General features: G+C 42.1%; 2 protein-coding genes across 3 annotated transcripts in view; both read right to left on the bottom strand.

Annotated features, from left to right (window-relative positions):
* LOC115578273 (zinc finger protein 2-like) overlaps positions 1-18,425 on the bottom strand; it is a 136,073-nt gene that overhangs the window by 91,416 nt on the left and 26,232 nt on the right. The gene's annotated exons all lie outside the window — the stretch shown is intronic.
* The window catches only part of LOC115578262 (zinc finger protein 2-like), a 44,896-nt gene that overhangs the window by 16,107 nt on the left and 10,364 nt on the right, over positions 1-18,425 (bottom strand). The window contains exons 2-3 of one of the 2 annotated variants that reach the window (XM_030411131.1): positions 11,200-11,371; positions 2,505-4,452 (exon numbers count right to left, since the gene is read on the bottom strand). In XM_030411131.1, the coding sequence (XP_030266991.1) occupies positions 3,035-4,452; positions 11,200-11,371 (1,590 nt within the window). In that variant the 3' untranslated portion in view covers positions 2,505-3,034. Of the gene's footprint in view, positions 1-2,504; positions 4,453-11,199; positions 11,717-18,425 lie in introns of those variants that run through there. The other variant, XM_030411134.1, reaches the window with a different exon arrangement.

Below are 18,425 nucleotides of genomic sequence, written 5' to 3'. Positions count from 1 at the left end.
AAATGGGCCTATAGTTATTCATTACTGATGTGTCTAGAGTTCTCTTCTCCAGGAGTGGTTTAATGACTGCAGTCTTAATGGCTTGAGGGAAGACACCTGAGAGAAGAGACATGTTAACAATCTGTAGCAGACCTGGAATCATGCAGTCTGAAACTTTTTTGAAGAACCCTGCTGGTAAAAAGTAGAAAGAGAGGTTAGTCTGCCTCTTTCTGTACATTATCTAACTTTGCTGAGGTCACTTATTGGAACTCACAGCCTAAAATGGACCGGATTGTCTCTTCATGCTTATATGGAAATGTAAACCTTAAGTCAGCTCTAAACAACTAGTATGAGAGATAGATTTAGCTTTAATAATCCATATGGGCCTGTCCTCCAGCTGAACTTTAACGCACACACATGGAGAGCTGTTTAATGGCTCCGGGGCCCCTAGATATGTAAACATCCCATCAGCCATCTCTCTTCCCTCACAGTAAGGGAAAAGAACTATCACTATTAAAGATTAGCTCTGAATGTGTGAGTGTGCAGACACCTAATTTACAGCAACAGGAGCCCACGATTGTCATCAATCATCTCAATCCTTGCTCTCTTTGCATGCCTAGCCATCGATCTTCTGACACTTGACACTTCCTGTCAAGGTCTTCTTTTGTTATTTTTAGAACCACAGCTGTGCCAGACACCATTATATTCCCTTAGGGTCCATTATGTTTGGCTGCTTTTCTTACTGCATGTTTTAAAAAAAGTAGTAGAAGTGTTGTATGACGTGAAAGTGTTGTATTTGTAACATATTAAGTTGTCCTTCCCTCATCTCATACACTCGGGAGGAACTTTTAAAGTCTGAACATTCAACTGGTCACACTTTTTTGCCTTTCACCATCGATCCTGGAATATTTCTGGAACTTTTAGTTGGAGGAGCAGCAATTCTCTATGGGATGTTCAGGAGACGCAGACGGGGCAAACGAGCCAGCATGCTCGTTAAGCTCAGACGTTGGGGATTTCGAACAGCGCTCCCATCAATACACCTGAAGATGTCCGCTCCCTGAACATACAGATGGATGAATCTGCCGCCCTGTGTTTATGGAACCTGACTCAGCGAACACATCCAAGACACAGGATTACATCTGCCAGACTTTCAAATTCTCCGTAACAGAGCTCTCGGGAAGAGGAGGGGAGGTGGAATCTGCTTTTATAAACAAAGTTTGGTGTACAGATGTCACAGTGTTAAACAAATCATGCAGCCCCCACCTGGACAAACTTTACATAAACTGTAAGCCGTTTTATTCACTGCGGGAGTTCTCCTCGTTTATTCTGGTTGGTGTTTACATCCCACCTCAGGCCTGTGTGTCTGAGGCTTTACAACATCTGGCTGACCAGATAACGGACGTGGAGAGGAAACATCCAGACTCTCTGCTCATTGTTTTTGGGGACTTTAACAGAGCAAACCTCAGTCGTGAACTGCCAAGAGATAGACAGCGTGCTAAATGTCCCAGCAGGGACAAAAACACTCTGGACTGCTGCTACACTACTTTAAAGGATGCATATCGCTCTGTCCCCGCTGCAGCTTTGGGGCTCTCTGATCACTGCATGGTTCATCTTCTCCCAAATTACAGGCAGAAATTCAAATCTGCTAAGCCTGTAGTGGAGACTGTGAAGAGATGGACCACAGAGTCAAAGCTGGAGCTACAGGCCTGCTTTGACTGCACAGATTGGAGTGTTTTTGAAGCTGCTGCTACAGATCTGGACAAACTCAATGACAGTGACTGTGACATCCTACACCAGCTGGCTGACAACTGGAATGTCTTCTACTGCAGGTTTGAGCAGCCAACATTCACACCCATCACCCAGTCCAACGTCAAAAAACCATCATCACGCATTCCTGCACTACCCTCACCCCTCCTTACTGACCCCCCACCATCACTCAGGATCTGTGAAGAATGTGTGTCAGCTGTTCAGCCAACCAACAGGACAGGAACAGACTGAGACAGATGATCAGGACTGCAGAAAAAATCAGTGGTGCTAAACTTCCCACCATCCTACCTAAACTCATCCAGAGTCAGGAAACGGGCAGGAAACATGTCTGCAGACCATCACACCCTGGACACAATCTGTTTGAACTTCTCCTCTCCGGCAGGCGCCACAGAACACTGTAAGCCAAAACAACCAGACACAAGAACAGTTTCTTCCCCCCGGCCGTCTCACTGATGAACACTAGATCAGTCACCCAGTGTCAGTAACCCCCTGACTCCAAAATCATCCACTCAGACACTCAGACACGATACTGTGTACACAGGGAAGAGCTCACAAATGATGGCTATAAAAGAAAACAACCATGCAGTGAGATTGTTGAAAACAGCAACATGAAACATGAGAATCAAGGAATTCCATGTAGTAAATAACAGGGTTTTTATTAACACACATAAAAAAAAATTAATTAAATGAATCACGGGGCCAGAGAGGGGTACTAATATGATTTTCTCTGTACTACTATTACTGATACTCGTTGTGCATTTGATTCTGTATTCTCATTGCTTTAATAATAATAACCCTTTAATTACAATACAATTAGTTACATAATCAACGTATTTGAATACGTAAATACGTCAATTTACGTAGCATGCACCGACCTGGATTCACAACAGCGGCTGGATTCACATTGGACCTGGCGGTGCACGTTAACAGTCATATCTAAACAGCAAAATCACAAAAAACTCAAAAGTATCTACATGGAAAAATATCAACTTTAGTAAGAATGAAAACAATAACAACATGCAACATCATGATAATAAAACACAGCTAAACATTACAAAGTTTAGATAAAAAGACTGATAACTTTGGAGGTTATCAATACTACAGTATTTAATAATCTGGTGCATATAACACCAGGTTTCTGTACCCATCCCTACACCTCACATCATATGAGATAAATGAAGGAGCACATCCTCTTCTATCACCTGTATCACAGTTTTAACTGATCAGTGTTGCCCTCAGTACTTCAGTCATGCTGGAAGAAATTGGACCAACAAACATCTCTGTAACTTCATGGATTTTGGCTTCTCTCACCAACACACTTGTGTCTTTTGATATTATTACGGCGAGCGAAACTTTTGTTACAAATGCTGCAGCTGTATCGTTTCTCCCGAGTGTGTGTAATAGAGTGTTGTTTCAGATAATTGTGTTGTGCAAAATTCTTACCACAAACAGAACAACTGAAGGGTTTCTCTCCATCGTGGATGCTCATATGTGATTTCAGATGCCTTTTGAGACTGAAACCTGATTGACAAATTGAGCATGTGTACGGTTTTCCTCGTGCATGAAGTTTTAAGTGTGCATACAAAGAAGACTTATGTGTGAATTTTGTACCACAGAGAGAACAACTAAATGGTTTCTCCCCCGTGTGGACAACAAAGTGTTGCGTCAGTTCAGACCTAGATGAAAATGTTTTACCACAAACTGAGCACTTAAATTGTTTCTCTCCACTGTGGCTGCTCATGTGTGTTATCAGACAACTTCTGAAACTGAAACTTGACTGACACATTGAACATGTGTACGGTTTTCCTCCTGCATGACGTTTTAAGTGTGCATTTAAAGACGACTTTTGTGTGAATTTCGTACCACAGACAGAACAACTGAACGGTTTCTCCCCTGTGTGGACAACCAAGTGTCGAGTCAGACGTTGCCTTTTTGAAAATATTTTACTGCAAACTGAGCACCTGAATCCTTTCTCCCTGTTGTGGGTTTTCATATGCTTCACAATGTCAGATCTGCTTGGAAAGGTTTTTTTGAGAACTGAGCAGCTGGAACCTTGTTGCTCTGAATGGACCTGAGGTTTCCTGGGCTCCCAATCACTGCTGTCATCAGTCTCAGGTTCTGAGGCGTTGTCGTCAATCTCGGGTTCTGAGCAGTGTGATGTCCCATCATCAGTAACAGGTTGTAAATAGCTTTCTGGGTCTGAGTTCCTGTCTGGTTCTGGTCCTCCACAGTCCTCTTCATCAGTTTCTGTCTCCATCTGTTCAGTTTGTCCTTGATGAAGCTGTGAGGACTGAGGTTTCTCTTCATCATCTTCTTCACTTCTCACAGGGACAGGACTGAGTGTGAACATGATATCAGCCTCCTCCAGCTCTCGAAGCTTCTTGTCCTCCTGACGGGTCCAGAGTTCCTTCTGTTCCTCTTTAATGTGTGGCAGCTCTGGTGGGTCCTCCTGTTCCAGACTGGAGCTCCACTCCTGCTGCTCAGGAGGATCCTCTTCTTCACTCTTCACAGGGACAGGACTGAGTGTGAACTTGATATCAGCCTCCTCCAGCTCTCGAAGCTCCTCTTCCTCCTGACGGGTCCAGAGTTCCTCCTGTTCCTCTTTAATGTGTGGCAGCTCTGGTGGGTCCTCCTGGTCCATACTGGTGCTCCTCTCCTGCTGCTCAGGAGGATCCTCTTCTTCACTCCCCAACAGCTGCTGGTCGCCTGTTGAGAAGAAAGATTTCCTGTTAACATTTCCACCACCAGCAGCGCTACTTTCTGAAATGTGTGATTCAAGATTCAAGAAGCTTTACTTATCCCGAGGGAAATTGCTGTGCAACAGTTACAATACAAAGTGGGAAAAAGAAAATAGAGAAAGTAGAGACAACATAAATAAAATAAAATAGGGTAAGATAAAAATAAAACAGAGGCTAACTTAACATAAATCAGACAGCAACTCAATGTAGGTATATGCAATATACAACAATACGCAGTGCAAAATCGAAATAAAATAAGTACAACCTAAATGAGTAATGAGGAGCGATAGGCTAAAGTGTAACAGTGTTTAAAGTGTTGAAAAATTGTAACAGCAATTTTTTTTTTTTTTTACAACTAAATGAAGTGATAAAGTGAATTGGTGAAAAACTGATAAAGTGTGTTCAGGGCACATTGGGCCTCATTCATGAACCGTTCTTACGAACAAATTTGTTCTTAAGTCCCACTTACGAAGATTTTACGAAGATTGTGGCATTCATGAATTATTTCTTATCTAGGATTTTTTCTTAGGCAAGAACAAATCCTACAAACACTCAGGAGTACTCTTACACACATTTCAGTGCCGAAATGTTGGCACGGTTGTGTTTTCTTCTCTTGTGTAGTTCAATAAAATGCAATATTACAGTGATAATTCTGTCATATTAATTCATTTATTTATTTCATATTTTTGGTAATTTACAAAGAATTTAAATTCTAAAATAAATTAAATGTGCCAATTATTTAAGATCAATCAAGTAAATTGGAAACATGCCATCAATTAGTAACCCCCCCCCCCAACCTATTTATACGTGGCATTTCTCCATCCAAGGCCTGCAAAACAATGGCATATATATTGCTCCTGCGGCTTTCATCAATGTAAGAACACAGCTGCGAACAATTCTGAGGCTTACGAACGAGTTGGTGAATCTGACGTAGGGTTTTCTTAAGGAACCTCTTAAGAACAACTTAAGAAAGAATCTAAGAAGATCCTTAAGAAGATATTGGTGAATGAGGCCCATTGTCTCCACTGCCCCACTATCGACCGGAGGTAGATGAGTTGTAGAGTCTGATGGCCACAGGAAGAAAAGACTTTCTCAGGCGTTCTGTGTTACACCAGGGGGGAATTAGTCTGTTGCTGAAGGTGCTTCTGCTCGCAGTTAGCACCTGGTGGAGAGGGTGAGTGTTGTTGTCCAGGATACTGTGCAGTTTACACAGCATCCTCCTCTCAGACACCTCCACCAAGGAGTCCAGCTGGACCCCCAGGACGGAGCCAGCCTTCCTGATGATCCTGCTGATCTTGTTGGTGTCTGCTGCCCTCAGCCTGCTGCCCCAGCACACAACAGCAAAGAAAGATGGTACGAGCTACCACGGACTGGTAGAACATCTTCAGCATGATGTTACATACATTGAATGACCGAAGCCTCCTCAGGAAATAGAGTCGACTCTGGCACTCCAGGTAAGGTATACTCCAAGGTATGTGTAATCCTGGACAACATCCACAGTCACACCGTTGATGGAGATGGGTGCGGGGGCAGATTTCCTCCTGCGAAAATTCACCACCAGCTCCTTAGTCTTGGTGGAGTTGATATGCAGATGGTTAGTTGCACACCACTCAACAAAGGATTCCACGACGCCCTTGTACTCCTCCTCCTTCCCCTCACTGACACAGCCAACAATTGCAGAGTCATCCGCAAACTTCTGCAGGTGGCAGGAATCAGAGTGGGATTGAAAGTCTGAGGTGTACAGAGTGAACAGAAAGGGGGAAAGAACAGTTCCCTGTTGAGCCCCAGTACTGCTGACCACTGTGTCAGACACACCGTCCTGCAGTCTGACATACTGTGGTCGACCCGTCAAATAGTCTGTAATCCAGGAAACCAGGGGAGGGTCCACTTGCATTGCCGTCAGCTTACTCCCCAGCAGAGCAGGCCGGATGGTGTTAAACACACTGGAGAAGTCCATGAACATGATTCTCACAGTGCTTCCCGGTCTGTCCAGGTGGGCGCAGGCACGGTGGAGCAGGAAGGTGATGGCATCCTCCACTCCTAGTTTCTGCTGGTAGGCAAACTGAAGAGGGTCCAGTGATGAGCTGACCAGAGGCTGAAGAAGTGACAGGACCAGCCTCTCCAGGGACTTCATCAGGTGAGACGTCAGCGCCACCGGTCTGTAGTCGTTGGGGGTGCTGGGACGCACCTTCTTCGGAACTGGTACCAGGCAGGATGTTTTCCACAGCACAGGGACCCTCTCTAGACACAGGCTCAGGTTGAAGATGTGCTGCAGGACTCCACTCAGCTGGGTTGCACATGTTTTGAGGACCCTCGGGCTGACATCGTCGGGACCAGCTGCCTTTCCTGGGCGGAGTCTGTACAGCTCCTTCCTCACCTGCTCTGCAGTGAAGGTCTGTCTGCCGTGTGTGTTGATGGGGGTGGGGAGAGGTAATGGTGGGGGGTAGAGGACAGGTAGGGCATAGTCAGGAAGGAAAGGAGGGGAGGGGAGGGCAGCAGGGCTGGAGGTTTGGAGGTGGATGGTTGTAGAGGAGCTGGGGGAGGGGTGGTCTGGAGTCCTCTGATCAAATCTGTTGGAAAAACAGATTCAGCTCGTTGGCTCGTTCAATACCACCTCCTATTGTCTGGCTGCCAGATAGTTTGTAGCCAGTGATGCTCCTCATGCCGGAGCATCACTGTCCATACAGAAGTTGATGTAATCCGTTATGCAGTCCGTGAGATCATCAAGGTCCTCTCCATGCGAATCACAGAGCAACTCCCAAACTGTTAGTTCAAAGCAGCCCTGCAAAGCTTCATCGGTCTCCTGTGACCATCTCCTCACAGTCCTGGTGGTCACAGGAAGCCGCTGGACTTGGGGCTTATACAGGGGTTGCAGGTGGATGAGGTTGTGGTCTGATCTTCAAAGAGGAGGAAGGGCAGTGGAGCTGTAAGCCTCCTTAACATTGGCATACAGCAGGTCCATGTGGAGACATTTTGCACGACATGCAACATGTGATGGAAATTTTGTACTTCAACGAGAGATGTAAACTGAAGTCCTACATAGGAATGTTCAATGTAACTGTTTAATATGACCTGTAACCTGTGACCTTGTTTTAGGCCATTTTATTACCTATGTCTGGTATTGAGTGACCACTGAAGCTTAACTCTTCCTTATCACTTCCTTCCCTGTGAAGTATTCCTTTAAGTGCAGGTCATAAATTAGGAACTATTGTAGTGGAAAAACACACCCACAGAGAGGGATAAATACCATGCTTTTCTCTTCAGATATTGAGTCTTCACTTTGTAACAGACCTGCGTGTTGCTCTGTGTAGGAGACTATCACTTGATAGAAAAAGGGTTAATTAATTACTGGTAATTAATTACAGTTCATACGGGCACCACCTTCGTTTGTTAAACTAGTTTGAATAATCCGAAGGACATTATTCAAATTCAACTGTGCAAGTTTGGCTTAAACAGTTGAAAGCAATTAAATCAGTCTCTTATTCTGAAGCAATGACTTCTTTCCACGTCTCCATAGATTTTCCACTTTAAATTAAATGTGCACAGACAACGACATAAGGTTAAATATGTTTATTGACTAAATAAATGCAGAGTAAATGATATAAGGTAATAATTCAAACGAGTAATGACAAATAACAGAAAAGGTGAAGATTGTGGGAGTAAATTATTGAACAACGGACTTCGAAACATTCACAAAATCACGGGAGTAATTCCTATCCTAACGGTACGATAAGAGAAATTTTCTATGAGTTTATAAAGTGAAAGTCAAAGCTTTATAGACACCAACTCTGATTTTTGTGACTCCAGCTGTGTGCAGAGATTTCAGCCTACTTGTTGTAGAGGGGGACGTCTGCGGGTTTTCCTCTGATCCTCTCTCGTCTCAGCTGTAGATGCAACAGCTGTTTGGCCGCAGGCCGTTGACGATCGAATTCCCCATGACGTCACTCTCCTGCCCAACGGGATTCCGTTTGAGTTCGTGGCGGGCTGTCGGGCTCGGCTGGATGTGGAATTCTCTGGTCCGCTGGATGTGCTGTTCCGGCTTCTTGAACAGTTCGATTTCTGTACCGGACTTTTGATGTGTGATCAGCGTCTTAGTCAGAGTCTCTTTGGAGTGGTGAAGATTTAGCTTCGACTTATTAACGGATTTCTTGTTTAGAAATAACTGAAGGATGAAAAGTTGGCCGGCGAATCATCCTTAGTCACTAAATACAAGAATAGACAAAAATGGCTTCTTCTGAATGTGAATACGATACTTTAGTAATATATAAAACGAAAGAAAGTAATTTCGCCCTTGCCTAAGTTTTCAAAATAAAAGTTTTCTCAAAAGCGAAAATCATCACTTGGAAGAATATGCAACCAGTGTTTCAGATTCTTCAGAGCAGGTCGCAAAAACTAAGCAAGGCATGGAGTCAAATGTTGAAAAATAAAAGAGTTACGCGGCGTAGCAAAAAGTATAGAAGTTAGAAAAAAACACGAGCGTAAAAACAAGAAAGCAAAAGGAGAAAAAAATGTAAGAGCAAAAACAAGAGAACAAGAGAGCGAGGGACACGATGTGTCCGTCTTTTAAGGCTTAGTAGTAGGCGGGTCCGAGGAGCGGCTTGGCCAGTTGCTTCCTCCGGTGATGTCACAGATCTAATCGCAGGACTTATCAATTATTGCTGAATTAAACTATCCTTCTGAAAGTTTTTAAGATCGTGGTTGACTGTTCAACTAAATCCACCATGGTTTTTACATAAACCTTTCGGTTACATGAATAAAAGCAAATAAACGAAATTGCTTAATAGGAAAAAGGAATAATCAGTTGTAATACATGAAACACGCATGGATACATAACCTCCGCCAGCATTGATGGCTCAAACCTGTTCATACGGTGCTGACTTATACATTCAAAACATATATCGGAGGAAAGAGAAAAGTATAGATCAACAAGATTATGGATTACATTACTTAAGGAAGACCTCTGGGAACTATACCGAAGCTTACCACAAGGTGGCACTGTGGCTACATCACTTATTCAGGTATTAATTCAGAAATGTATAACTTGGGTTAGGATTACATCAGGAAGATTACAAACATATCAAAACGTAGGTCTGGTCCAGCTATCGAAAAATATATCATTAAGGCAAAGGTTAGACTATGGCTTGGTATCTTTCTTGGATTAGGAAAGAGATCAGGACTCTTTTCACTTCTGCTGGTACGGAAATGTTTATGGCTTTCTTTTACGATCCTTGATTTCACGGTGACATGGGACAGTCAGATGCTGGTGGTTATTGTAACGTATGGCTCTTGTCCTTCTAACCGGAAATTGGGTGAAGGGATAGTTAGTCCACAGATAGGCTTTTGTTGGGAAGTCACAGTTTATAATATAAGAGATGATTTTGTCATGAGGTTGAGAGGGGAGAGAATTAGGAAATGGGAGGCAGACCCTCGTGATAAAGGACACCAAAGGTTCACGAGGAGGGGGGAGGTCACGCAGACCCACAGCCGGGCCTCCTGCGAGAAGAACAGCATGGGCCGGGTTCCTACATCTGTGAATGCTCCTCTTGTACAAGATTAAAACCTTGTTTGAATTTTGAGCTGACTGCGTTCTCCTTCCTCCAGTTCTAAATTAACGCAGAATTATTTTAACACAACACGTTAGAAAGTAGATCCGGTCGACACAGCGAGAAAAATAGGTCAAACTAAAATCTTTCATCTCGGTCAATATCACATTTTTTTTGTAGGAATTAATGTTCTGGTCTTTCTATTCAATAGACCAGGAGAAAAAGGTTGAATTTATCCACTTTGATTTGAATTAACCACATTACTAAATACCAGCCCTACTCAGAAGCTTCCAACCTTTTTTGTCCCTGAACCAACAATCTGCCGTACGGAGAGCTCATCCTGTGGCACGCTCCATTGTCAAGGTATTTGAAAGAGTGTAAAGACAGATATAAGAAGAACAAGAAAAGTCTGGAAAGTTACAGAAAATTAGTCTGATGCAGCCTTTTGCTGTATAATCTAACTATAGTTAGTAAGTAGTGATTAACGATAACTGGTAATAGTTGATGTCAAAAAGAATAATCAAGCGTAAAGAACATGTTGAAACATATATTACTCTGCACCATTTGACTGAACTACTGTGTTGTGATAATATAAAGTGTGAAAATATAACCACAAGTGTAAGAATGAAAGCATGTAACCAAATATGTCACACTTTTATTATTATTTAAAAACAAAGACTGATCAAACATAATGGGAGATACCAAGAGGGAAACTCGGTTGTTAAAAACTTGAGGCCAGAGTCACTATGAGCTGATGTGTGCTGAGGAAAGTACCTGTTTTTTTTTTTTTTTTAAATACCAAAGGAGTGAGGTCAGGAGAGCAGAGCAACAAGATAACAGAGGGAAGAACGGGCTGTTTTTTGAATGGAGTTTGGTTTACCACTGTGTCCACTGCACAGACCTCCAGGAGCAGAGGCTGTGTTAATGTTGATAACACACATACATTATATGTAATACTACTACCACAGTATTATACTTTTTTTTATGTATATTCCACTATTGATGTCTTGACATTATGTATTAAATCTCATTTTCACTTCTTTTCTTTTCATACAAGTTGTCTGAGCAGTGTTGGTGGAACCGAGAGCTCCAGCTTCACTGTGTCTGTTGTGAATGTGACAATAAAGAAGTAATAACGTGTAAAGTGAGAAGAACAAGTAAACAGAACCGACCTGTTCTGTGTAACTGGACCTGAGGCTCGGTAACAGCGTCCAGTAGTTTCCGTTGTCGACACAGTTCCTCCTCGTACTCTGCTATCGTTCTTTCAAACAGCTCAAATATCTCTTCAGCAGCCGCAGTTAGTCGCTGCTTCATAAAAACTCTCAGCGTTCGGACTTTAGACATTTTTATAAAGTCACACAAACTTTTCCTCCAGTAACACTCCGTTTAAAACTGTCTGCTCACTCTGATGTGCGCTGTGTTTACAGTCCGCTCGGCTCCGTGTATTTCCTGCAAGTGAGCTGACTCAGTTTCTTAACTTCTTCAGGCTCGTCGGACAGCAGGAGATAATTCAGATGTTCGTCATGTTCAAATAAAGTGAACGACGCAGAGTCTGTTCGGACATTTGGACTCTTTGGTTCCGTGTAAAACACTTTGTAAACGCTCAAATGCTCTGACGAACTTTCTGTGGCCGTGTTCCTTCAGGACTCTGTTGCTGTGTCCCAGTTCAGGGTCTGCACACTTCGAGTGCGCATTTGAAGTGCGATTACGTCACTATGCCACGGCGAAGGGTGTACCAATTCAAAGTGTTCTCATAATGCACCCCACAGATGCGCGTGTGCACCGCTACTACCCTTCGTGGTCTCACATATCCCAAGATTCATTGCGCGCCCGAAGAGAATAAATAAATAAATAACCTCAAGCGTTGCAGATCTCGTATTTAAATGTAAGTATTGGGTCTATATTCGGTTTTTACTCCTTTGAACATCCAACGCCAGATATGTTAAACTTAAAGGTAATTACGTTGGTAATGCTCAGCTTGATGCTGAGGTATCTGGAGGGAAACACATTCTGATCTACTTCCGATCTCCAATCATGACTGATCTACTTAGCTTGGATTCAATCATGACTACTTGATTTTCATTGTGTGAGTGAAGGTCCAGGGGTTGGCTTCCAACTGTGAGGGGCCAAAGGTTAACAAGTTAAAAGGTTGTCCATGAAGACAAGCAAATGTCTTGAAAATACCTCAAACTTTTCTGAGCAACACACCGTCATTGCTGGTAAAGAAGCCAGATGACTCTTATGTCTTTGGGCACGGTTTAAGAGCAATGAATAAAGTTGTGGCTGACTTTCCAGCAGACGTACCTCATCTGCATGCCTTGGTGGCTCAGGTTCCTCCAAAAGCGATGTACTTTACAGTGATAGATTTGTGTGGAGCTTTCTGCAACGTTCCCCTTTGTGTTAAATCCCAGGGATTGTTCGGTTTCACATACAGGACAAATCATCACACATCATGCCTCGTCTAATTAAGTAGAATGAAAATTAAGAGAAAAAAATACGAACAAAAAAAAGTTCTTACAGGTCCAGAGCATACTAAGATATAAGAGAACTAAAATACAAATAATAAAAGGAAAATAAAACAAAATAAATCAGAAAAAATGTTCAGGTTGTAAAATATACATGAGGGGTAAAATATAAGTAATTGGATCAATAAAGTAGATACAGCAAGGGGTAAATAAATAAATGCAGAAAGCTGAGCTGCACTCAGGAGGGATAAACTGAAGATCAGGGTGTGATATACAGGAACTGTCATTTAGAATTAGACCACAAATGCGCTGCAGCTATTTTGTATACAAGGTCTCCAAGGTAAGCTGTGGCTCACCAAGTGGGGGTCGGAGGCCCCCTGAATGAGCTTTTATTTTTTCCAAAAAGAGGTTCCAAAGTCACGCCGCTAGTGCAAATAATAAACCTGATTCAATAAAAGCATAGTTAAAGAGGTTCACCATAGATTTGTCAATATGGGAGCGACAATTTCCTTAAACAGAAGAGATGTAAGGGGAAGAATCCCCAACCTGTCATCTACTATTTCACCATTTTCTCAGAAGTGGAACAGGGGTTATCTTGCAACAATGCGTAAATATTATATTGAAAGACATTTTTGAATAATGGTACATACGCCTTGACCAGGTCTGGGCTCAGGGACTGTCACAGGTAACGGAGCGATGTCAAATTAGCAAGGGACACCACAGTGGATTTTATTGACCATTTGCCAACCCCAGAGGATAAGGTATCACGTGTTGGTGTCAGGAAGCAAATGGGCAAGCCCATGTTGCAAGGGGGGAGGTTAAGAGAAAAAATCCAAAGAAGTAGGTTTTTAGGCACCAAACCTACTGGAACAAATGGATTATGTCAGGCAGATGTACAATTACAAAAACAATGTTAGGAAAGGGGTGATGGTTATTTTGGACTCCAAGAGATTATATGTGTGAGCTAGTCAGGGACTTTGGTGACATGATAAAACCAATTGAAGGTAAAAGAGTTACAGGCTAGTAGGTGTAGACAGATTTTTACAATGGCCTGAGGTTTGTCCTATCAAGCTAAAGGATGCTCAGTCTGTTGCCAAGCTCTTATGTTGGGAGTTCATAAAGCCGATGGGGACTTCCAGATCACATAATTACAGATAATGAGAAAGAGTTTGGGGATAAAATAATACAGTTTGATTCTACAGAAATTGGGAATTCAACATCGTTTAGGAGCGGTTATCATCTCCTCAAAACCAAGACATTTGTTAAAAATGAATGACGTTCTGAAAAACTATATTGTTAAAATCTGCCAACACACAGGTCTAAAGTACGTAGTAGCGCTTCCACTCGCATAGATGGCGTGACGCTTAAGTATACTTCCAAGAGAATCTATCCCATTTGGAAGACAAAATTAAGGGTTATGTCAGATATTCGACAAATTCACATAGGAGAATGTTCATGTGTGTCTCCGACAGGTAAAAGTAAGTACAGAATGTTTAAATAAGGTCAGAGCATTGAGCAGCACATAGACAAGAGCAGCAGTAAAGAAAACATCCATTCAGCCCTAAAGCTGTTGAAGTCATTGCTCTTGTTGTTCGGTCTATTATAAATCAAGGTACCATTGTGGAACCGCTAAATCTTGCCATGTATCGTCTTGCCTGAAAATAAATCAAATGGGGGTGGAGTTCATTAAAACATCCGAGGGTCATAAATGGAGCTGGGCAGCATCCAGCAGATGGTGTAATATTAATATTAAAAAATTCTATCAGACAGGGTTTACAGCTATTGATTTAACAAATGCATATTCTAACTATTCACAGTTCTTGGTTGCTTTCACTATTAATGGTGAATTTATTCCTGAATGTAGATGCAATAGGGTTTTCTCCAATTTATCTCTGTTTGCTGTTGAACTAAGGGGGGAAAAATTGTGACCATTAGGTGATAATGCACATGTTCGGATGCGAACAATGTTTGTGTATAGGTATTGTTATGTCCCGGCCTAGGGTATACCGGGGCATGACATATTGGTCTCTGCCTTTTCCCACTCCCAACAAAAACACACCAAAAACCAACGGATGCAGTCCAAAAATAAGGGGGATTTATTTACCCAAACAAAAAAATGACTTAAGGGTGAGCAATACCTAAAACAATAAACAAAACAAGCTGGTTTTTAAAGCTTTCTTCCCTAACTCAAAACAAAAGTCAACAGAAAAACAGGTTATCTTACCTTACTCCCTAACCAAAAAACAGGAGAAAAAGGTGCACAAAGAAAAAGGCTACTCACCCCTACTAAAGTGGACTGAAAATAATTTAACAATATTTACAATATTTACAAAGAGATCAAAATCTCTGCTACAACCACAGCGAACATCAATTTCACAAATCACAAATCAAGACAGCGAGTGTGAGTGAGTGAGTGAGTGAGTGAGTGAGTGAGTGAGTGAGAGAGAGAGAGAGAGAGAGAGAGAGAGAGAGAGAGGGAGAGAGAGAGAGAGAGAGAGACCCCCAGGTCTGCTGCAGGCTCCACTTTCAAATGTCCCAGTCAGTTGGATTCCTCCAATCAGCAGCCTCCAGAATTCCAACCAATCAGCAGCCTCCACCTGCACTGGTACCTTTTGCTGCAGGACAGAAAACAGGGAACACAGCACCTCCTCTTGACATGGAGGGAGAAAACAACACAGACAAATGCAAACAAGAATATATACAAATTATGACCCCCAGGATCATAACAGATATTCCTATATAGGTGCATAGTTAAACTGAGACAATGTCTCTACTTTGTTTTGAAGGACAAAGTTGCAACTTATTTTTACAAAATTTAAGGCGCTATTATACTCCGGAGGGTCATGAATTGGGTTCCGATTACATCCTGACAATCTTGGATGTTCAAAAATTGTGAAAGACAAAATTTGTAATTTTGTGGAGATTTCCCAACCCATGGGGGAAACATTTTACCAAGACTGACGTTGACTGACTTGTGAGGCAGAGATAACCTCTACTGACTTACATTAACTAACTTAGATCAAACTTGATTAGGCCTCTTAAACCATTGATATCCTTGAGAAGTTTTTTGAAAATTTGTCAAAGGGCGGTAACAGCTGCTTTTTCCAAAAAGTTATGGCCATAGCTGATATAATCATGTGTTATCTTACTGTTCGGGTTTTGCATGCTTCTCCCAGAGGAGAAAATTACTCACTTAATCAATGCATGAGTGTGGAACTAACAAAGGTGTTACTAACAATATTGCATGTGTAGTTTCTGGGCTTCTCTACTCAAAGGTGTCGGCGTGTAGTTTGATCATAAAAGAATTCTGCGGAGGCAAGGCTAAGTGGAATGATGGAGCAATCTTTATTGAAGCAGAATCTAGAGCCCAGCGTCTGGATCAGAAGCGGCCGCATTCTGATATTATCAAATCTCTGGAAAAATTAATGCCAAAATGCTTCTCCCTCTCCCCAATCAGAACTCCTATCAGCCCTTGATCTAAGGAGTTCTACCAAGTGCCACCCCCGTCACTACTCGTAGGAGCCTTCTTAAAGTCCCTTGGGCTGTACCTGTCTACTCCTAATTGGTCACTGTGGTGGGTTGAGGGTCCATCCATCCAATCGACATGTAAAGGAGGTGGTCTATCTCCCTGCTCATCTCCCATAAAAGGCTAAATCTGTTACTGTCCCTTCTTGGGTCTTGTACTCCAAAATTACCTAAATGATCTCTCTATCCTTTTCTGGAGATGTACACGTTTAGATATCTTCCTCCATCTGACATAGGGGTCAGGCTCCGTTTTAGTAGTGGCCTTGTCTCCTGCTAACCTTTGACCCACACACATCTGAATGCTGCCTCCAAGGTCCCTTGGAGCTGTGAGCTCCGTATTGTCTACATTCCTTAACTTACACAAGGAGGAGCAGGTTAAATTTAAAGTGAGTTGAATTAAAGGCCAGAATGTGTTGCAGTCCAGATACCTCACATGTCACTCTAAAATTATGTACAATCCTAACACATTAGTTTTGCTTCCTGTAGGTCCGGATGGAGAACCACCTCCATGTCTGGAAGTGGCCGATACTGTGTCAAACCAACAAAGCCTTATTTGACACACCCCTCATTAACACTAACTCGATCTTCTTTTCAGATGATTCTGTTGAAAAACATCTGACCGATGGATCTCCATATGTCTTATAAGCAATAACATGTCTGCTCAGGCAGCTGAATATGTGGCAATAACTTGCGTTTTTTCTTTCTAGGAACAGGAAAGGATGTCGCAGTTAACACTAAAAAATTCATGTATCATTAACGTCTACCTGTCTGTGTAGTGTAGGGGTGGGTAAAAATATCAATACGGCAATATATCGCGATACTTTGCCGCCCAATACAATATCAGTTTTTCAACTCCAAAGATCGATTTTTAAAAACAAAAAAAAGATTCATGTTTAGACGCGTTGTGAATGCAGTACGACTTACGTAGGTGGCGCCGAAGAGCGACTCTGCTGTGCGGTGGGTGTATTTCTGTAGTAGAGAGAGTGGCTGAGATCTTTGCAAAATGGATGGCAAGTTAACAACGCCTCTGCAATTTAAAGTTGATGTTTTGAAGCACTTTGGCTTCAAAGTTAAGAGAGATAGCAAGAACAACGAGCTGGACAAAGAGAATATTACATGAGAATTAATAAAATGGAGAGGCGGTTTTGAATGAAATAGTTTTGACTCAATTTGTCCTCTGATCAATATCATCTGATGTACATATACAGGTACTTGTGTTTTCATCTTTATTTATATCGCAATATCGTGATACGTATCGTATCATGACCAAAGTATCGTGATACGTATCGTATCGTGAGGTTCTTGCCAAAACCCACCCCTAGTGTAGTGGTACGCAAATATGAAGTTCATACAGGTTTTGCTGATCCAATGCAGCTCCAAAAGTAGCTGCTCTTAAATCTATCTCTCCAGGGACAAGGGGTTGGAAATCCTGGTGCACCAAGGGAAGATATCAGTAAAGCGCTCGCAGGCAACAAGAAAGAAGATGTGGTGACACCAATTCATAACAGGCTTCAGAGGCAGCAGGATATACTGTTCCAGGGAGTTTAAGCAAAATACAATTAAATAAAAATGTTGTTTGATGTATGTTACTTAGTTTGTGGATACAATTAAATAACAGATGAGTACTGAGGCAGTAGTGTTGTCTGGAGCAGAGGTGTCCAAACTTTGAATGGGGGTCAGGATGGAGAAAGGGGGGAATGAAGAAAAAATAGAAAATATTAATGCAAAACTGTAGATTGAAAGTAAAATTGAAAATTTGAAATTTGTAAAATGTATGATAATTAACGCAAATTGGGGTTGCACAGTGATTATTAAGTGCTAATTTTAGGCTACATCAGGCGATTAGTATAACATGACAGATGTATATGAGCAGACATACATGACATGCCATACAAAGCAAAACAGAAGTAAAGGGGAGATTTATTGAGAGCCGTTTCAGATCCTGGGGTTGGATTTTGGACATGCCTGATCTAGAACACACAGTAAAAGTGATGGATGTTGTACTCATAATATATAGTATCTGATGTTTTTCTTTGCAAAGATAGTGGTTGGTTTTCTCTTCTCAGTATGACAGAGGAGAGATTAACCTGTCAAGGGACAGGACTGAGAGAGAGGGTGCATTGAGTCACGGACAACATGTGGCACTAGAGGGCAACGCTGCTGAAGAGCGAGAATTCAGTTGATTTGTTATGTTATATAGAATTAGACAGATTTCTATGTTCTCATATTCTCACTGGCTCCCTGTCCGGTTTGGAATTGATTTTCAGGTTTTACCGATCACTTCTTCAAATAGCGATCACAGATAATGCCTCCAGCTTCAATTAACATCATGAAAAAAAAAAAAAACCCACACGCTGTCTCTGCTAAATAAACGTGCGTGTTATGAGGAAGCTAACCACTTTCATTCT

This window comes from Sparus aurata, unplaced genomic scaffold, assembly GCF_900880675.1.
Source record: "Sparus aurata unplaced genomic scaffold, fSpaAur1.1, whole genome shotgun sequence".
Taxonomy (NCBI): domain Eukaryota; kingdom Metazoa; phylum Chordata; class Actinopteri; order Spariformes; family Sparidae; genus Sparus; species Sparus aurata.
The sequence above is the reverse complement of the archived record's forward strand: the minus strand, read 5'-3'. Positions and strand labels throughout refer to the sequence as shown.